A 22,206-nucleotide genomic window follows, 5' to 3' on the forward strand; every position below is an offset into this window, starting at 1 on the left:
AATTATATCTTTCTGTATTTATTTGCCCGGTGGAGAATTTTACTCATTAAATGTTATGCTAAACAGAATAATTAGTTAATATCTGCAGATTAATTAAATACAATAATTTTCTCTAATTCAGTAATAATCATATTAAATTTTTTTTTAATTGTTCAACTTTCTGTACATGATGCCAGATATCCAGATAAAACCTGGGAGAAAATGAGTTAAAAGCCCAGATGTTTTTAAGCATCCAGATGTATGGTGTCAAGTAAACAAAACATCAAGGTTTTTTACTATTTTTTTTCCCATTTTCATCCAGATGTTTGGTGTCATATAGACACACTTTTAATCTGTTTAGTCGTAATCACAGTGTTCTTTAATATCATTTGCCAATATTTGGATCCTTTCTTCACCATATTATTTCTAAAATTTTTGTTTAATTCATTCATGGGGGAAAACACAAATAAGTAAAAAATTTAACAGCCAGAAGACTCATAACACAAGACCACCAGCCAGAATGATGCCCAAGTCTTTTTGTTGCAAACTCTTTCCATGTGCATTTTTAAATGAGGAAAGACAATTCAGCTTAAATGGTTGGAATGGCAACTTAATTTTAATTGACAGGTACATGCTAATTTCAATTCTAATAAGCATATAGAAGAACCCCAGGCTCTCAATTGTTAATGATGGCCATCTTTTCAATGGCTTTCTTTCCCAACTTCCTAAATCCCAGAAGAGACATTTCAGGAACAATTTCTGCTCTGGTGACTTTGGGAATGTAGAAGCTCTGACCTTGGACTTGAAAGACTTGCCATTGAGCTTCAACTCTTCCATTTTCTGACTGGGTGACCCTGACCTCATCATTTAAGCTCTGAGCCTCAGTTTTCTCTTCTTTAAAATGGGAATAATAACCCTTCCCTCAGTTAACCTGAGGATCTAATGAAAGAAATCTGGAACTGCAAAATGTTTCGCAGGTACACATTATCGTTAGTTATAAAATATTTTATAATTATTTTAATGTATTATTAATGTTTAAGTGGGGCTTCCCAGGTGGTGCTACTGGTAAAGAACTCACCAATGCAGGAGATGTAAGAGATGCGGGTTCAATCCCTGGATTGGGAAGATCCTCTAAAGAAGGGCACAGCAACCCACTCCAGTATTCTTGCCTGGAGAATCCCATGGACAGAGGAGCCTGGAAGGCTAAGTCCATAGGTTTGCAAAGAGTCGGACAGGACTGAAGCAACTTAGCATGCAATGTTTAAGTATTAATAGGGAAAGTGACTGTCACTGTTAATATGGAATCCAGGGGAACAGTAAAGATAACCCACACAAAAGGATCTGATCAGCTATTTACGGTTTCCAAATTGTATACAGAAATGATTATAATTCTTGGGTGTACAAAACAACATCAGATTATATTACGGAGTCCACGCTCTCTCTGCTTGATGCACAACAGGCCGATGAATCCAAGAGACGAGGCAAGGAAGAGAGTTTAATTAGGGAGCCAGCAGACCCAGAAGACGGCAGGCTAGTGCCTCACAATAGCCATCTTATTGGGGTCTGGATACCAGGTTCTTTTACAGATCAGAGAGAAAGAAGCAATGAGGAACTAAAGTCCACAGGCAGAATAGAGAGGGAGATGCAGCGAGGAAGTGCAGTAGAAGGGTCTCCAGTCCTGTGAAGCGTCACCAAGGGAATGTCCAGCCTTCAGAAGGGGTGTGTTAATCTCTTCTATTCACAGGGCAGAGACAAACTATCTCTCCTTGAGTTGAACAAAGGCACTTTATAGTCAAGCAGAGGGACAGGGTCCTCCAGGCAAGCCGTGAGTATGATTATAATAATAAAAGCAAGTCAAAGAAACAGTTTCCAACGTGGAGTCAGAATTGGCTTCCTCCCTGCAACAGTTATACTCCTCCGTGCATCTATGCCCTTAGTGCATTTCATCTAGGTAAATAGAGAAATAAATGTAGGGATATTCTCTTAGGTAACGAAATAGACTAATCCTAGATCCCATTGATTTGGTCTCTACTACAATAGGGCACTCCTGCCGATCTAGAACCGTATTCTTGACCCACTGTTGCACTTAACTTTGATGGACTCACTGACCCTCCTGGCTAATGCAAAGACTCAAACATCTGCATACAGTAATTTTGTGGGCTGCTAAATATTCAAACAGACCTCATGGTTTCTATCAAGGGAGATGGCTTTTACGATTTTGTGCTATTAGCAAAATGTGCATCCTAAAAAATTGTCATCGAAGAATAGGTCAACCTTCCTGCTACAATGTAAGAGGGTTTCTAAGTGAGAAATCAGCTCATGTATTTGTAAACCTCTAAACACTAAAAACCTTTCAAGCATTCTAATCTTAGACTTTTTTGTCATGACTCCAAGATTTTGGAAAAAAAAACAAAAACCTCAAAATGTTTGAGTTCTACTTTTAAAATATGGAAGGTTCTTGAAGTAAAGAAAGGGAAGAAAATAAATGCAAGGAAGACAAACCTGGTTAATTTTAATAAAAAAAAAAAAAAATCCGCAGTGTCAGAACACCACAGTACAAAAAAGCTCCCATGTTAAGAAATTTCTTTCAAAGTTGAGTGCAACTTTTTTTCTCAATATGTGACCGTAGAGGAGATGGAATGAGGAACCGGGTTTTAGCTCCTCAACTTTCTGAAGTCACAGACCTCTCATCAGCATATAGCTCTGTGTGATGAACACTTGCTGTGAAGAACCAGAAATCAATGCAAAAGGAAACAATCATAATAAAAGGGACGCTTTCCACCATCAGAACCGGGAAAGGTGTGTGAGCTGGAAGAAAGTACAGTACTGAAACCCATGACAAGTCATGATAAATGGGTCGTTATAAAATTCATGTTTAGGCAGCACCAGGCCGGGGATAATGCCATTCGTCATGGTAACACTCGGCCGCTAATGAGCCCTCATTGCATATTCATGTCCGTGGCGTTTCTTCTCTCCCTCCCACCCCGAACTAGTGCCTGGAAATATCTCCACCTCAAACTGCAGCTCAGGCCTTCTTCTTCTTCTTCTTCTTTCTTTTTTTTTTTTATTTGTTATGTTGCAGCAATTACAGTGTAAAAGTGCTGCCCAAGATTGATTGCTCTGATCTGTAGTTCAATTGTAAATTAGAATACACATCCCCCCAGGGACACACGGCCCCTATTTGTGATTAAGAAAAAAGCCCCATAATAGACTAATAGGTAAAGTTCTCTCTCTTTTACTTTCAGGCAATTAGCTTGATGAAATGGCCTCTTTTTGTGTACCCTGGAAGTGTAAAGCGATATCATAATGAAGTATATGATGTTTATTCTATGATTTTCACCTTCCCTGGTATGCAGGAATGCATAAGTAATGGCTGCTTTGTCTGGTGCATTTACTGATTCACAAGTGAACTATTTCTTAAAGATGCAGTGTGTGCATTCTGAGGCTTGAGGTAAGCAACCCCCTGACTTTGGGCTACCCTCCACAGAAAGAACTCTACTAAAGAGGAGAGAAATTCCCAGGTAGTGGTGAGAGCAGGACTCTGATAGTCAAGAGCCATCTAACTGCCTGCTGGCTCCGAGGTGGATGAAGTGGTAACACATTGTAAGCACTCAGAATCAGTGAAGACCCCGGGAGAGTCTGGCAAAGTGTCCAGAGGTGACTTTGAGTCCAGTGAGCATCCAGGTGGCCAAAATGTGTGTTTCATCTCCCGTGCTTGGTTTTGGAACACTAGCTCAGTCTATACTCCTGGGTTAGAGGAGTTAAAGTTAGGGTTAAAGCTAGCCCTACACCATGTATTTCATTATACAACCATCTTTAAGTGAATTGCAGCCCCCCCTCAACAAAAAGCCTTGTCTTTTCAAGTTGCTAAACTGTCATAAGTTGTCAAGAAAACATTCTTCAACTTCCTACACAGGCTGGCTGACAAAGGTTTTGACCAGCGAGCCAATGAATGCAGCTGGTGCATTTCCAAAGCTGTTTGTGCTCTCCATATGCAATATTTTAATATCTATTTTATTTCATTCATGAGAGTCTCAGGAGTCAAGGAAGAAACAAGTGTCCCAACTGGCAAGATAGAAAGAGAAAAAAAGGAAAAACAGAACAAGACAAAAATCTATCTTGGTTGAAAATAGTTTATGGTGGGTTACTTACCAAGAGGTTGATTTCTATTTCAATTCCATATTCCAACCTCCTGCCACTCATCAATAACCCAGTTTGTATAACCCACCAAACACTTCCTGGGCTTGTGTAGTCTGGGTCAATCCAACCCTCTCCTCTTTAATGTGAACCTTATTTGCTTTTCTCAAAAAAATCACTCTTATAGCAAAAGGATCTCACTGACTTCTTAATGCTGAAATGGACATGCATGTTTAGATTTGTTATATTTTAAAATTAATGTTTGCGATAGTCTTTTGTTACATATAAAATGTGTTTGCATTTCCTCCAAGTTCCTGGTTAAATAAAACCTTTTGGGAAAGTTTATTACTATATCCTGTAAAGTGATACTAATGTTACATAATTCTGAATAGTACCACAAAATGAGCTACACAGAAATATTTCAGAAAAATTTACTTGATAACCCTTCTTGCTAAAAATCTAAAGTTCATATCAGTCCTTATTTGGGGGTTTTTGCCTTAATTTTTACAATATTGAACTCTGTGTAAAATATAGACCTGAAATATAATAAATGCATATTTTCATTGCTCCTTGAAATGTTTGACTGTGTAGCTGCCACATCGGTGCTGTGTTTGGAAATATACTATTGTAAACTTCCAACCTAGACAGCATATTAAAAAGCAGAGACATTACTTTGCCAACAAAGGTCCATCTAGTCAAGGCTATGGTTTTTCCAGTGGTCATGTATGGAAGTGAGAGTTGGACTGTGAAAAAAGCTTAGCGCAGAAGAATTGATGCTTTTGAAGTGTGGTGTTGGAGAAGACTCTTGAGAGTCCCTTGGACTGCAAGGAGATCCAACCAGTCCATTCTAAAGGAGATCAGTTCTGGGTGTTCATTGGAAGGACTGATGCTAAAGCTGAAACTCCAATACTCTGGCCACCTCATGTGAAGAGTTGATTCATTGGAAAAGACTCTGATGCTGGGAGGAATTGGGGGCAGGAGGAGAAGGGGATGACAGAGGATGAGATGGCTGGATGGCATCATCGACTTGATGGACATGAGTTTGAGTAAACTCCGGGAGTTGGTGATGGACAGGGAGGCCTGGTGTGCTGCGATTCATGGGGTCACAGAGTTGGAGACGACTGAGCGACTGAAATGAACTGAACTGAACTGAAACTTTCAAGTGGCATTAAGTCTAGGAAAGTTTCCTCCATAGCACTTCCTTGCTGAAACTTGTCATAATTTTTTAAGAGTACATTTATTCTATAAAAATAATGACTTATATTTACCTTGCTTCATAGTTTTTGCAGTTCTTTCATATAAATTACACCATATAAATAATCCTTTGAGATAAATGAGGCAATCATTTCATTAATACCCCAAGGTTACAGGGGGGATAAGTACATTCAGCGAGGTTTAGTCATCTGCCTAAAAGTTACCAGTCCGTAAAGGCAAAGTTGGTCCTTGTCCCCATGCCTTGAACACCAAAAATCTGAGCACCCTTTGGCAGGCCACACTGTTTCTTTTCTGGCTGCAGAGTCACCGTTAGCAGCAGCTCTTCAGAATCTCATAGCTCTTACCATAAACAAACCTTTCGATCTTTTTTATACTTGGGCAAGACTGAAAAATGAATGTTACACACACACACCCCTTGATAAACACCAATAAAGGAAAGAGTAGAATTCACACTGCCTGGTTACTTCCCTACCTAAATTTAAGATAAATAATCTATATTTCATTATAAGCATATGCTGAGACTGGAGAGATGTCAGCCACAAAACTGAAGCAGTTATCTAGATAATTCAAATTTGAGATACAGAGCAAAGACCACTCTTTTTTAAGAGCTATTGGTTTACATCCAAATTTTCCGGAGTCTTGGTCGACTCTTTTCACCAAACATCTCTCCATGGCCTTTGAACATGCCCTCTGCCCCACCCTTATCCCTTGCCACACATTCCCATAGAACTAACTCAACCCTGACCATCATTCCAGAATCAGCTCAAAGATCACTTCTCTTCCGAAAGAGTGGCTGACTTCTATCTCTACCCCTGTTGCAAATACCTCCTTGATTTGATCTCAGCAAGCAAGCCTCATCCATCCCAGTAAAGGCCTCCTCCACCGTGAAGCCAGTGAAGATGGGATTTACATCCAGAATCCGGAAAATACAAATTCTTTCAAGGGTGTGCTGCACTCATCTGTTGAAGTTTCCTACCCCAGTAACATGTCATGCTCATGACTCAGAGCCCTGAGATTAGCAAGGCAGTTCTGGGCAGTTCTTTGAGAGAAATGGCCACCAGTTTGATAAGAGACAGGCACCTGACCAATGGCTTGCCACTCGTAGAAGTGCCCTTGAGATGACAATTCTATCAAATAAAACTACTTAAGCAGAAGCCTACAGGAGTAGGTAAAAGTCAAAGATAAAATCACACTAGCCATGACTTCCTATGAAAAAAACTATTCCTGCCTGAATTGGGAGAAAGAAAAGATACCAGAAATGGGCCCAAAACAGAGGATCCCCAAACAATGTGTACGTACAATATCCAAATCCCAGGTGTGATTACCTAACCTTGTAGGAGAAATGAGGGGATGTGTCATTATTTCGTTTAGTCATTTATCCCTCCATTCAGTGATTCATCCAACAAATACGTACTGAGTCCTCAGGAGACAATGGCAAAAACAGACATCATCCCTACCTTCATGGAGCTCACAGTTTAATGAGGGAGACACAGACATCATCACACCGGAAGACAAGACTGCATGCTCTGTAATACACATGGAAAGTACAAAAGTGGGGACTCATAGTGGGATCTTGATATACAGAAAAGTGCTTCCGTATAGAAAGTCTTACACAGAAGCCTGAAGAATGAGGTTATAGATGAATGTTTAGAGAATGGGGGGAGGAATGGACACATTTCTAGAAGCAGAATGAGCAAAGGCCCAGGAGTACAACACAGCTTAGCCAGTTAAAGGGCCATTGAACAGGGCAGCGCGACAGGACTGCTAAGAACTGGAAGTAAACGATAATGTGTTGAAGCTGAGGACATAGGTAGGTAGTCCATGTAGCGGCTTGTAGACCCCAGAAAGCATTCTGGAGGCTACCTTCAATCTAGTGCAAAGCAACTGAGGGTCTCTAAGCAGAAGGGGCCCCTGACCACATTTGTAGTGGGCTCTTTGGTGACGATGTTGTCAGTTTGAGCAAGGCACCTCCATTTGTTCAGAAAGAAACACAGTGGTTTTGTTTCTCTAGCCCGGGTACCAACTGAGCTCTAGGAAACCACTGCCTCTTTACTGCTGGAAAACAGAGCCCTCTCCAACCTATCTGGTGTGTGAACCCAGCAGCAGGGTCCCCAGTGCTGACAGAGGAGCTCTGGGCCAGCAGGTATGACACCAAAGATTGACTTTTGAATCAGTTCTAAGAAACAGTGACTGCTCTCAGGACAGCAAGACAGCTACTCAAACGCTGCAGCAAACCTGGAAGATGACACATAGGCTCTGAATGAAATGGAGTGAGAACAGGTCCCAAGATCCATCAGCGGTCAGTTTCAGAACTGACTGGGCTACATGACATCCCCCTGAGTCCCTGTCCTGCACCCTCTGACTGGTCAGGACCTACCCATTCTGATTCCCCGTTAGAGCACTCTGCTGGCAGGACTTCTTAATGGCCTGTTTCCTCCACACAGCAGGAAGATCCACAGAGCAGGAGAAGCAGGGATCTTCAGTCACCACTTAATCACTAAGGCCTGGTACTGTGCTGGACACTTGTAAGTGCCTGGTAATGTTGGTTTGTTTCATTTGTCGTATGTTCTACAACACTGCATTGTCATTGTGGATTTTTTTTTTTCAATCTCCCTCTGTGAGTTCTTTGAGAGCAATGTCACCATGTTTGCATCTGCAGTTGGCACTTGATATAGGATTGTCTGTTAAGTAATGCATAGGTAAAGGAATTAATATGAAGGCACTTCACGAATGCCAACAGCTCCACCTTCTCTCTAGAATCCTACATACCATCAGTATTCACTGATGAAAGATGCTCGCTTAACACTGACGGTTAATGCATTCCTACATTTTAATACACAATCAAAAAGAGAATGCATGTAAAAACTGCTGAACTCCAAATAAGGTCTATAACTGGGTTAATAGTAGTGAATCAGTTCCCCAGTGTTGACAAGGTATGGTGGTCACACAAGATGTTATCTTTGGGAAAGCTGAATGAAGGGAACAGGGGATGTCTCTGAATTCTTTTCACAACTTCCTGGGAGTTTAAAACAGTTTTAAAATAGATTATAATGACTCAAAAACAAATTTTAATTTTTTTGCTCTTTACCTCTTTATATATTTTCATATTTTTTACTTCTAATTTTCATATCTATTGTGAGCACAGCTGAGAAAAATGTAATGATTTAAATGATGCTGTCACACACTACACCAGCAAACAGGAAAGATAATGCCCCAATTCTGGGCACTGTTCTTTTGGTCCTGACAGGTTGGCATTTAAAATATGCTGGGAGAGGAACAAGAGGCATTACTTTTGCCTGATTCAAGCATATCCTCCAAATGGTAGTTTCATAAACAAAGTGCCGACGGCTATGATCTTCTCTCCTCTCCTCCTTTTATCCTAAGTCAGGTCAATAAGTCTGCCTTCTGCAGAGCCCCGGTTTTGGAAGATAGAGAGCAATTACAGACTACAGGGAACTGTTAGTGGAAAACTCACAGGAAGCCAGAGTGCCTTTAAACTTCCTTCGGCAGAGCACCATTCTTTGAAAAAAATGTCAATGTTAGAAAACGATGTTTTAAACAAATGTTTAGTGTGTACACTCTCATGGTGTTCCTGGAGTTTTTAAACTACATTTTCAAGAGCCCACTGTCAGTTACGTGGATAACAATACGGGTCATGACTTCAAAAATCTGAAGCATGGTAGGCAATTTTTCTACTACTGGAATATCTGAAAACCACCAATAAGAAATCCCTGTGTACACAGATTAAGGTGAAATTGCAGTTTATCTTAAACTGCTTAAACATGGAAGGTCAACAAGAACTTCCCCAGCATAAAAATCTGTAATTTCCAATACCATTCAATTAATAAGCTTCCTAGAAATCCATGTGATGAAAATTATGACAAACCCTGGAGATACCATAAAGTCAAATTCAAAGATAAATGACATTCCGCCATATAATCATCCTTTTTTTTTTTCTGAAAACTGAAAACCTGTGAATAGGTACATCTAAGAAGAGTACCTGCTCAGAAGTCCCTGTGGTTTTGTGATAACCTGTTTAAATCAAGTTCAGCTCTAGGGATGGCACTGGGACATCATCTTAGCAACCCACAGGCTTGCCTGGAAAAGAGGTGGAAGGACCGTGTGTGATAACCAGGTGCAGAAGGAGAATGCCTCTCTGATGACTGGAAAAGCTCATTAGACAAGGGCATCCATCTTTACTTCTTCAGGGTAACAGCCACACACTGTAGAGACAGAATTTCACTTAATAAAAGAAAGGGAGGGGAAAGTGCAAGAATGTTTTTAATATTTGGCTTATCGATTCACGAATCAAAGAAGAAGAAACTATAATTATCTCTGGTTGTATCAGAACTGAGAAATTTCTTCCACACAATCTTTTGTGTGGCGGGAACAAAGCTTTATTCCAAAGAAAATTCACTTTAAAATATCCCCAAAGAGATAAAATACCCGCAAGATTCTACAGCTCTTTAATGCTTGCCATGGGCCAAATTGTGCAATTAGAATCAGTCACTTTAAGTGCTGAAGTCATATAATGCTAATAGATCACTTTATAATGTGAGCAGTTTTTAAAAGTCGTATTTAATTCTCCATTATCACTGGACTGAATGCTAGCTGTGTCCATACAATCGGTTAGAGATTCTCAAGTCCAGAGAAGACAGACGGCCACTTGCTAGGGCAGTGCTCTACCCTGGCTTTCATTCTGAAATCTGAATTGGAACTCTAAAATAGACCATATTTCCACTTTCTTCCTAACTGTGTTTATTTTTATTTCCAAACCAAATGACAAGGGCTCCTTTTGGTTTTGTAATTATTTTATTTCAAAAAGTACGGATTGAGACAAAATCCCCTGTGGGGGGTGTGTGTGTGTGTGTGTGTGTGTGTGTGTGTGTGTGTGTGTGTACGAACATGTGTGTGGTTTTCTTTAAGAAAATGAAATGAACCATAAAATAAGCCCTTAACAGTAACCTTAGAAATAAAACAAAATCATTTACAACACATGGGATTGTTGCAGGATATGTCAAGATTAGATGGTTTAAGGGAGCTCTCCTGAATGTGGAAGCAATTATCATGAAATTCATGACTCATTAGCAAACATTCCATATTGTTCCTCATTTCTGGGTCAATGTTATCAGGAAATATAGACTTAAGATTTAGCTGTTTCATTGACTTTAGAGCCAGATTAGAGATAGTTGGACCATATGATAATATAAAGCAAAGATTCCGTGCTTTTGAAGTTCTTCACTTCTCAGACATAGGCAGTTTGGTCCTGGAGTTAAGTATGAATGAAATAACCTCAAAAGCATATAGGTAAGAATGAAGTTGGTGATAGAAGGGTCGTCTGCAAATGGAAAGCAAGAGTGCACGCTGCACATACGTACTAGCGGATGTCAGCTGGGATTTCGCAGACACGCTGCTTGGTATGCAAAATGGCTGGTGAACTCAAGTACCCAATACTGTATATAATGGGAACCAGATGTCTAACAGAGAGAGAAAAATATTTTATAGCAATAAATGTGACATTGACTCTTAAAGGGTTTGCTGCTTTTAAACAATTTCCCAATCTTTCCTTTTCCTCGTGCATTTTAAAGCAGATCGTGGAAAGAAACTATTTTCACATTTTTAAAGAAAAAGTGTTTAACTCGCCATGAACTTCTAAATTGCATACATAAGGAGAAATGATCTGAAAGAGATAATTTTGGAATTTATGAAAGCCCGGTGCCCCACAATGCAAAAAAAAAAAAAAAAAAAATTACTAAGGCTAATAAGGCATAATTCCTCCTGCCCTTTAAGAACTTAAAATATACAAGATGTGATAAGATGCATACAGCTGTTATGGGGACATGGCCAAAGCAGGCCCTGGGAAAGGGACAAACAGTACTCTGAGGACTTAAGAGGAGGCCGAGAAAACTCCTCGGGCTGGCCGGTCCCATGAAGAAGGAGCCCTCTAACTCGTCCTGCTCTAGGCCTCCCGTTGGCTCCTCTGCATGCACCAGTGTTGCCCTGATGAAGGCCTCCAGCTCTCTGGCTTGCCACTGCACTGGTCTCCTAGCAGTTCTGCCCTCAGCTTCCCCCAACCCACTCCCAATATAACCCTCATTTTGCTGCTGGGCTTGTTGGTGTTCAGTTGCTCAGTCACGTCTGACTCTTTGAGACCCCATGGACTGCAGCACGCCAGGCTTCCCTGTCCTTCACTATCTCCCGGAGTTTGCTCAAACTCATGTCCATTGAATCGATGATGCCATTTCACCATTTCTCACCCTCTGCCACCCCCTTCTCCTCCTTCCCTCAATCCTTTCCCAGCATCAGGGTCTTTTCCAATGAATGGACTCTTTGCATCAGGTGGCCAAAGTCTTGGAGCTTCAGCTTCAGCATCAGTCTTCCTGCTGGGGTAGGGGTTCTGAAGCCTTGGTTCTATAAAGGAAGCTGGTTAAGTTGCAAGCTCTCTAGTTTGGCCTGGGTCCACATCTTGCCTTGTCATTTTCTGGTTGTGACCTTGAGGAATTCACTTATCCAACTTCCTTCAAACCTGTATTTTTTTCATCTGTAGGATGAGGATAACCAAAGTGCAGATCTCATGGGTTTGGTGTCAGGAATTGATGAAGTCTGCACAGAATGTGCTTGAAAGTCAGGACTCTGTTGGTAGAAACTCTTTTAGCTCTTCTACTATAAATCATCAGATCCAGGTTTTTAAAAGACAAAATCTAATGTGCTTATTTTGGCGTGCCAGACTGCTCAGAGAGAAGCTGGTGTTTGCCTGCTTCTCTAATTCTTTCTCTCAATCCCCTCCCTCAAATACACGACTCTCCTCCCATCCTTGTCTGCTTATCATCATCCAAAGAGGCCTTTGGGCTCCAGCCCCTGCACATTTCCACAGGTTACCCTGCCTGACATGGATGCCTCACCTTCCACCTTCCTACACAGGCAATGCTTGCTGACCCTGCTGGTCTGCTGTCTAAGAGATCTCTCTGTCTTCCCTGACATACTATGAAAAAAAAAAAATAGTGTTCCCTTTATGAGGCCAATGGTTGCAAACTCAGGGTGCACACAGATAGCATAGCTAAGTGAAGCAGGACAAGGTGATCAGTAGGGAGCGGTGAGGACTGTGGCGAAAAGGAGAACCCCTGCCCTGGCTAAAGGGTCAGCCACTCCTCACTGCTGCCATGAGAAAATGAGCATTCAGTATTGCCAAAACTTCCGTTGCTTCAAAGGAAGAAAGAAATCTACATTCTCACCTGAAATCTCCGGTCATTAATTGTTGACACCTAAAAGGATTTTTGCTTCCCAGGTGGCACTAGTGGTAAAGAAGCCACCTGCTAATGCAGGAGACAGAAGAGATGAGGGTTTAATCCCTGGGTCAGGAAGATCCCCTGGAGGAGGAAATGGCAACCCACTCCAGTATCCTGCCTGGAGAATCCCATGAACAGAGCAGCCTGGAGGGCTATAGACCATAGGGTCACAAAGAGTCAGACAGGATTGAAGCAACTTAGCACACACGCCAAAAGTTTATTAATGCTATAACTTTGGGCCAGACAAAACCCTCTGGGGACCAAATGGCTAACTGTATGCAGACCTTGGCTCTTGAGTCACCAGACTTAGGGATTTCCTTACAGGTGCACCCCTCCGTTCTTTGCCTATAATTGTTAGCACACCTACTTCTCCAAGAAGGACAAGGAGTATGTTGGGCGTGCTTTGTCTATCCAATGCCTGTAGCGAGTGGCTCAAAAAAGCATCTCAGAGAAGTTTACACTGATGTTTCCTGAGTCTGAAAGACAGGGTAGGGTCTGCAGGTGGGAGGTCGTTCCAGGCAGGTAAAGAATCAAGGAGTTCCCATTCCAAATGTCCCTCTTTCTAAAGAGAAAAGATTTTATAGATATCATAAGCCTTGGTCAGTATCTGACTTCCTTAGAACTGTCTGGGACTCTTCCTACAAAGTTTCAAAGTCTACTCCATGATTAGCAACACTGGAATCAGCCCTAAAAAGATAAACCTAGTCTACACAGCCTACATATAAACTTAATCTGTTCCTGGCATGCAAGTGAATAACTCAATGAATGAGCTAAATCTTCCTGCCAGAACCCCAACTCAAGTGTCAGACATGACACTGTCTTAATTTTGTTGGAAGGTGACCAGAGAGCAAATGCTGGATCAGAGACAAGCTGTCTCTGAAACTGTGGACAAGAAAAAGAAAATAGTGAAGACTGAGATGTGGACAACTTAGAAGATCCAGCAAAAGCGATGACAGTATATTTTTTTTAACTTTTTGAATGCCCACAGTCTTTAATCTGATGAGGTCCTTACTTCAAGGGATGAAAAGTAGAAGTGCTAATCATTTCATTACATCCAACTCTCTGTGACCCCGTGGACTGTAGCCTGCCAGGCTCCTCTGTCCATGGGATTCTCCAGGCGAGAATACTGGAGTGGGTTGTCATTCCCTTCTTCAGGGCATCTTCCCAACCCAGGACTGAACCCAGGTCACTTGCAATGCAGGTAGACTCATTTACCGTCTGAGCCACTTAGGGAATTATCATTCATAAATGCTTGGCTGTAAGTATGTCCATTGCAGCTTTGTTTACAATGTTGAAAAAATATAGGAATTGTTACATGAGAGCAGTAATAGAGGATTTACTATTGTTAGTATTTATTAATTAATAAACTATTATTAATAATTTACTGTTATGAATGACTATTATTAACAACAGGTGAAATCTACTGAACTCTTATTTATGTGGCAAGCTATGTACTTGGAATGTTGGGTTCCTTTTATCACTTAACCATAATGTTCTATCCATCTTACAGATGAGGACTCTGAGACACAAGAGTGTTTAAATAATTGGTCTGAATCACATAGCACAGGCATTTGAACTCAGTACTTATTTAATACCAGAGCTTAAGCAGGATCTTCCCCTTCTCCTGTAAATAACTGACATCCACTGTGGTCACTGTGAAGTCACCAAAATTATAATCTAGGAGAATATAGGATGATACAGACAAGACTGCTATAAGGTGGAAAAAGCAGGTTACAGAAAAAGTTCATCTTGCTCTGGCAATGTTAGAGGAAAATATCAGAATCTATCAGACACTGCTCCATCACTGAAGAAGGATTTGAAGTGAGAAGAAAGACTATCTCACAAAAATCACTGCAGGTCAGTGCCAGATACAAGGAGTACCTCTAGCATCCTTCCATTTGTTCCTCTGCTTCTCACCCTCTGTCTCGTTTACTTGTCTCTTGCAAACCACCTTCTTCTGTAATCCCACCTCAGTGTAACCCAGCTGGGGCCTGAGATTCCCCCCTCGTCCACTTAGCTGGGGTCTGGAGCTAGAGTTCTCTAACAACTGATCCACACAACAGTAAATGGCCAAGAGGAAAGCACTGTCCATCTAAGAAATAATTCTATTGTTTGTAACTAAAAACCAAAAATATGTGGCAAAAAGATGGGAAAGACCCACATCAAGGTATTAACAGAGTTTAAATACACATTTTTCTGCTTATGTTTGCTTCTCTATGCATTCTAAGTTTTCTACAGCAGATATAAATTATAGCTGAAGAGCAGACCCCACCTGAAAGTTGTTGCATGTAGAGCAAGACCTCACCTTGAAGATGTCAAAGTTGTATTGATGGGACTTCCTGGTGGTCCAGTGATTAAGCCTGTGTCTTCCAATGCATGGGAAGCAGGTTCGATCCATGGCTGGGGAGCTAAGATTCCACGTGCCTTGCAGCCAAAAAAACAAAACATGAAACAAGCAATATTGTAACAAATTCAAAAGACTTTTAAAAATGGTCCCAATTAAAAAAAAAATCTCTAAAAGAAAAAAAAAAAACTTGTATTGTTGGAGATGGTAAACATTAACTGCACCCAGGCCATTGCTCCATAACTACACGCTGAGCTAACGGCTCCTAGGATAGACAAGCCAGAGCAGAGAAGAAAGGCGTGAGCTACATGGAATGTAAGACATCACTGCAGAAGGCAAGAGACAGTGTCCATAAAAGGGGAAACCAAAATGAAAATACATATTTCAAACAATCAGGTGGAGAATGGACAAGGAAAAGCAGGTTCATTGCTTTGGTCTGAAAAATGGCGGTGTGGTTGCAGGTAGCGAGGAAGCAGAACAAGAAGCAAGGCTTTTCCACGCACAGAAAGGAAAGCTGAAGTGCTGCCGGAGGAGATGAAGGGATGGAAAGATTGTTAGGCCCACAGAAGGTACAGTACACAGAAGACTGGGACAGTAGTGGAACCACGGTGGAGCAGGAGAAGAACAGCAAAGAAACCGGAGAATGCAACACGGAGGACATTTGGGCTGAAATAAAGCTGGCAAGCACCCCCAGTTCAGAGTTAGGAATGTCACCCACTGCGGTCTTATTTATCTTTCAATTCTCCTCAATCACACTCTGCTGGTGGCCTTTCTGTAGGCAAGTGTTCATCTTGTCTATCACTTGGTGCTTGTTTCCCTATCATCCTGCTCACCTGGAGAATAGATATTTCATTCCTTTTCACTAATTACTTCATTGAATTTTTTACAACTCCAACTAGACAGGAAGCTCCTGGAGACTGGAATGCTATGATGAGAGATCGGCAATTTTAAGAGGTGTCCACAAGCTTTCTAACGCTCTTCAAATCCAGAGAAGGGGTCTATGTGCTCTCGCCTTGAATCTGAGCTGACCTGAGTGACTGGTGGACCCGTGATGGATGTGCCTGGGCTAGGACAGAAAAGGACGTTCCAGCCTTTGCCTTGTTCTCTTGGGATGCTGTCTTTGGAAACCTGAGTGTCCAGGAAAGGAGCATAAGAGCAATTCTGTCAGGAAGCTCAGGTCACAGGGAATGAGCAAGCGCTCCAGCTGACAGTCCCAGCGGAGAAAGCAGCGGAGAACGCAGTGGAGAAGGGCTGGCATCAACCATCACACCTGTGAGCGAGGCGGTCTCAGTGGTCAGTCCAGTCTCTGCCATCTCATCCTTCTGGAAGGCTCTTTGAGACCCACCCAGCTGAACCCTGCAAACACTCAGAACCATGACGGATAATATAAAATGTCTGTTGTGGTTTTATGTGCGTATATGTCAGGGTGAATCTCTCGTGTAGAAACAGATAACTGGAGCAGGCACTGTTGGTTCTCAACAAATATGTGTTACATTTCATTCAACAGCAGACTAGGGATGGCAACGTTGTCTTTTGATCTTTTTCTCCCTTTTTGTCTTTCTCTCCATTATTTTCTGTTCTATAATCAGGCTCTCCTTATATCCTCAGTCTCTCTCTCTTTCTTTCTGTCTCTCCAAATCCACAATTGTCCCCGTGGAAAAGAGCTCCATCCAGAAAGCCAGGCTTCTCTTCATACCTATAAAAGGCTTTTCCCTCTCTCTTTTGGAGTGTAGGTGCACGTGTGTGTGTGTGTGTGTTACTTGTTCAGTCATATTCGACTCTTTGCAACTTCATGAACTGTTACCCACCAGTCTCCCCTGTCCATGGAATTCTCCAGGCAAGCATACTGGAGTGTGTTGCCATTCCCTTCCCCAGGGGATCTTCTAACCCAGGGATTGAAGCTAGGTCTCCTGCTTTGCAGGCAGATTCTTTATCGTCTGAGCCACCAGGGAAGTCCTCTTTTGGTGTAAAAGAGCCCAAATTCTTCATTAAAAAAAAATTGTTCTCCTTTTCCTGTTCTCTGCTGACTTTAGTCCTCCTTCCCCAATGATCTTTGAGTCTTGGGTGTACTTTTCAGGTTGTAAAGATTAGGAGCAAGCTTCTCTAGCTGTTATGCTCTTGGTCATAACCTTACCCACACCTGGAAAGCACAGCTGTTTTGGCCACCTTGGGATCATCCTGTGGCTGTCCCACCTGTCGGCTGCAGAAGTCCCAGCTCGCTTCCCCAGGCAGTACAGGGGGTACGCAGGCAGCAGCCACATCAGGAGCCTGAAGGGGTAGACAGCAAGCAGGGTGGTCAGAACCGCTGTAATGAGGGTGCTGAGTGCCGCTTCCAAAGAGGTCTCATAGGAGAGATGCTCGGACGTTGTAATCTGGAGATGACTCACCTGGCCTGGAGAGGCACTGACTGTGTCACCTGAATGGTCACCGAACAGCTGAAAAAGAACGGAAGCTGAGAGATAGGCAAAAACCAGACCAGAAGATTCCCCAGCCCCTTGTGCGCAAGGGTGTGCGTTCCATCTGTGCTGCCCCCCGAGGAGCAGCCCGCGCTGGGACCTGGAAACACCACCTGTGATAAGCCCATGTGGGCGCACACTGACGGAGCCGTGCGGCTGCAGGAACGCACGGGGATTCCGGAGGCGCATGGAGCTGCCCAGCAGAGAAAGGAAAAAGCCACCCCCAGGAATGGCAAACACGCTGCTAAAAGGACCACGTGCAGGCTTGGCCCAGCACACCAGCAGCAGGCAAAGTAATATCATCTCAGGTCAAGGAGAAAACCCACAGCCCAAAATAGACACCCTCCCCAGTTGCCGCTGGGTCTAAAATTATACCATCGAAGATTTATTCCTTTGCACACCTCACTTTCCCTGGGGGCCAGTCTGGGTGGGGGCAGGGACAGGCACCCATATGTCTTCACATAAAGGTGTAAAAGGCCTGACAGCTCCGGGAGTTATGTGGGGGCGGGAAAGGAAGGGAGGTGTTGAAAGGAGTGGAACAAGGCAAAGGAAGTGTTGGTGAGGAATACCAAAAGGAAACTTCTCCTATTTCAGAGTTTTACCCAGAAGGAAGCTAGCTGGCAGCTACATCATAAAACCAAGGCCTGAGCGATTTGCCAGTAAATCTGAACCGTGCATGTAAACAATTCAAATCATTCATTCCTTGAAATGCCTTTATAATATATCATTATGCAGAGCTGGACACGCCTCTGCTTCAAATTGCTCAAAGGGTGGTGGGGTAAGGGGTGGGGAAGGGCAGGCGGAGGGAGGGGGAACAAATGAACGGGCGATTAGAAAGTATAACAAGAGGAAACAGAGAAAATGTCAGACTGGCACACAAAAGGAAGCTACAGGCAGGTAATCAGACCATCCTCAATCAAAGGCACCATTTCTGGGGCAAGATGTTCTCAGAAATTCAGGCAAGGCCTCTGTCTTTACACACAAAAGTTTGATTAACCTGACCCTAGAAGATTAAGCTGTAAGCAAAATAAAAACAAATAATCACTATTGATTATTTGTAGACCTCCAGTCTACTGTCCCAACAACAACCAGCTCCATCCTCTTCTATCTTTAAAGTCCTTAAAATATAGACAAGAATGTCAGAAAGGTACGCCCCCATCCTCCTTTCTTAAGCTACCTCTGGGGCAGAAAGCCAAGTACATGGATGCCATGGATGAGCGTTAGGTAGAGGCAAGACTCCAAATAGGGAACAGTAGAAGGATAAAAGTGAAAGACAAGGAAAGAGAGCAGAGTGCTGCGAATGAGAAACGTGTTCACACCATTCGGCCATTTATAAAGGGCTGTCATTTAACCTGACCTCCAGTCCTCCCAACTCAGTGAAGAAAGGAAGTTTTAGTCCTCTTTGTATGAATGAGAACACGGTGAATGAGAGAAATTCGGCGACTTGGCCAAAGTCATACAGTTGGGTATTTAGGGACATGGACAGGTCTCGAAAGCTGAGTCTAACTGAATAAATGCCCTATTCCTTCTACTCTAATAGTCTTTGGAGTTACTGAACCCAGGGATTCAAGAAATGTTCCTCCTGGGTCTGTTGGTAATACACTGATGATTTCTGTAACTAAGATTTCCCTTCTTAGCCTTGATTCATTTTTTTACTCAGCCACAACTGAATCTCAACCAGAGCCAGGCCTTGATCTAGGAATTGAAATGCACCTACGTGGGGATTTCACATAGATGACTCCATGATGGTCAATCTCAAATGTCCCCTTTACAGATGGATATTTTGCCAGGCGACCTCAAGTGGCCCCTGGCATCCTTTCCTAGTGACAATTGTCTAATTTCCCCAGAATGTGTAAGACATCTGAAACAATGTAGATCTTATCTTTATCCACTGTTTTACTACTTGTCTTCTCTCTCTCTAGAAAATGAGGTCGTTCAGAACAAGGACCTTCTCTTATTCAAAGCTGTCTCTCCAACACTTAAAACAATTCCTGCCCAGAATAGGTGCTTTAAAATATCTGTGTAATAAATGACGCTGAAAATCACAGAGAACTTTTTCCAGTGCCTACTATGTGTCCAAAGCAGTATGAGACTGTTTGCCTCAGCCCCAGTCCAAGGGGGCTTAAAATTTAATCAAGATTATACATGTCTAAATAGAAAGTACATGAAGAAGATGGGATTTTAATAATGGCAGAGAAAGGACCTGGAAGAATTAAAGCTCAATTTGAAATGCCTGTACACTGTACCACTTAATGCAAGAACAAGAGCCATCTTGTGATAATAAAAGGTAACAAATTTAAAATGAATAAAAGGAAACACTTTTTTAAAACAGCATATAATCTACCTGTGGAATTCACTGCCGCAGGATATTATTGAGGCAAATAGTCTAGCAAGATTCAAGAAAGGATTAGACATTTATATGAATAGGAATAATATTGGCAGTTACACTAACTAGGTTAAAAAGTTACAAGGCATGTCCGTCCTGGGCTCCAGGGCATAACTGCTCACCAGCTGGGGTGAGGAAGGAATTTCCCCTTGTGATAGAGCATTGCATAATTGGCCAGATGCACAATGGCTGGTATTTTTGCAGTCTTCTGTAACAGAGGTAGAGACCACTGCCCAGGGGAAGTTTCTGCAGAAGTCAGACCAATGACCTCTTACCATGGTTATTTCTGTCTTCCTGTTATACAGTCCTGAATAGAAGGTAGAGAAAACACATAAATTTGGAGGGGATTTTTACCTGAAGATTTTTCAACTTCAGAAAACAGAAAAGGTAAAAATAACTTTCTTCTTTTTCATGATGAAACTATCTCAGAAAATGAAATCGTACTCTAGCTGTAATCTTATTAGTGGCATAGCCAACAGCTCTAGGAGGCTACCTGTGCAATTCCAAACCTCAGCAGGAGTCCTGGGAAAATCGTGTATAAGGGCATCATCCATCCATCTTTCACAGCCATCTAACACTACGCCTTCTGCATGTGCACTTAACACATATGTGTTTAATGAAAGTGCATTTTTGCAGATGTGGGAGGAAAGCTGTTCATAATGCAGTCCACTCACATTGTGAAGCTTTTCTCTTTGTTAGAGAATCAGTTACACTGCCAGGCACTTCCTTTAATTCTTATAATGCATGCATGCGAGTGCTCTAAGTCGCTTCAATAGTGTCCAACTCTTTGCAACCTTATAGACTTGCCTGTCATGGGTTTCTCCAGGCAAGAACCTTGGAGTGGGTTGCAATGACCTCCTCCAGGATCTTCCCAACCCAGGGATCGAACTTGCGTCTCTGACATCTCCTGCAATAGCAGGCAGGTTCTTTACCCCTAGTGCTACTTGGGAAGCCCCTTAAAATGCATATTCTCCATTTTTTCTTCATCCTAATGTGAAAAAACCAAAAAGGCAGTTGTTAGCCATGCATTGGAATACAAGTCTCCTTAATAACATGTGATCACATTAAAGAAAACATCAAAACTAAATTATTCATTATACTAACTTACTTTACAAATCTTAGCTATGCACGTGCAGACAAGACTCCAAAGAAATGGTATCAGTGTTTGAATAATTTAAGAAAAAATATCTCCCATATTGCAGGACAAAAAACATTCTGCAAGCCAAAACATAAAGGGTAATTTTAATTTAAATCCTCAAACCAGAAATGAACCCAAAAGGTTTCAAAGATCTCTAAATAAGAGTAGATAGATATACAATAAAGTGTACATATGGTAATACGATGGGATCTTGTTACTCACGGATTCCTCATCTGTGTGTTCACTCAATCAAAATTTGATCCACAATTAGATGAATGTGTGGGTTCAGTACCCACTGCTATGGAAGGCTAATTGTACTACATCATCTTATATAAAGGGTTTGAGCATCTGCAGATTTTGGTATCCTCAGAAATACAGGAAACTATCCCAGATGGAGACGGAGAAACAACTGTATTCGTGGTTTTTTTCTGGAGAGAAAGAATCAGAGATGGACCGTAGTTATCATTAGTATTTTCAAATATGTTCTCACACAAGGTATGTTAAGAATCACTGGTCTAGGACCCATCCTACAACAAAATTCTCAAGTCATTTTGGACACAATCTTTTCCATCTGTGTACAAAAGTTGCTCTCATAAGATTTGCTTCCTTACATTCAATCATTAATACTTAGATTCTCTTAGTAGGAAATCAGATACATGGGATCTAATTCCCACCCAGAGGAAACACCTTAAACATTTAAGGGTTCTTTTAGACAGCTATCTGTCATTTTATTTAGTGTAGGATGAATCTTTTCAAGTTTGAATGTTTTCTCTTGGTTTAAGTTTTCCTACTTACTTTTTCATGTGGTTACCATTAAGATTAGGGCTCGTCAGATTTTTATTTATTGGTGTTGGGTTGTTTTTGATTTGGGGTGTTTTTTTCTCTATTTTTGGTGGCTAATGCTTGTTTTTTACTTGAAATTAATCACATAGCACAAGGAATTGTATGTTGTAGAAGGTCTGTTGCCAACTAGGATGGGGTTCAAATTTCACTCCAGAAGTATTACTTTAGATAAACCAATTCCTATGACTCTCTTTCCTCCTCTGTAAATTGGAGCTATAATAAATTTGGCTTAATCTGATGAACAGATTAAAGGAAACACGACTATAAAGCATGTGCCACATTGCCTATCATATATTAAGCAGACAATAAATTTCATCTACTTTATAACTGTGGATATTTTGCCTACATATTTGTAATCATTAAGAATGCATATCCTATTTCAATGTTATTATATCAGCTGCATAACAGTAAATATAAAGAAA

At 41.7% G+C, this 22,206-nt stretch overlaps 1 protein-coding gene across 50 annotated transcripts in view; it reads right to left on the reverse strand.

Annotated features, from left to right (window-relative positions):
* LOC147349792 (uncharacterized) overlaps positions 1–22,206 on the reverse strand; it is a 134,279-nt gene that overhangs the window by 71,932 nt on the left and 40,141 nt on the right. For 9 of the 50 annotated variants that reach the window (XR_015150534.1, XR_015150533.1, XR_015150532.1 and 6 more), the window contains exons 2-4: positions 17,349–17,396; positions 17,096–17,229; positions 14,923–15,041 (exon numbers count right to left, since the gene is read on the reverse strand). Coding sequence is in view for 10 of the 50 variants with exons in the window: in XM_086365362.1 (XP_086221488.1) it covers positions 14,923–15,041; positions 17,096–17,229; positions 17,349–17,396 (301 nt within the window). In the remaining 40 variants the exon portion in view is untranslated. Of the gene's footprint in view, positions 1–1,057; positions 1,175–8,143; positions 9,555–12,804; positions 13,180–14,922; positions 15,042–15,794; positions 17,230–17,348; positions 17,397–19,925; positions 20,792–21,163; positions 21,370–22,206 lie in introns of those variants that run through there. The other 41 variants (XR_015150543.1, XR_015150545.1, XR_015150559.1 and 38 more) reach the window with 18 other exon arrangements.

The sequence above is a fragment of the Bos grunniens genome, chromosome 21 (genome assembly GCF_055505025.1).
Source record: "Bos grunniens cultivar Pamir isolate PY7600 chromosome 21, Bosgru_T2T1.0, whole genome shotgun sequence".
NCBI classification, from domain to species: Eukaryota; Metazoa; Chordata; class Mammalia; order Artiodactyla; family Bovidae; genus Bos; species Bos grunniens.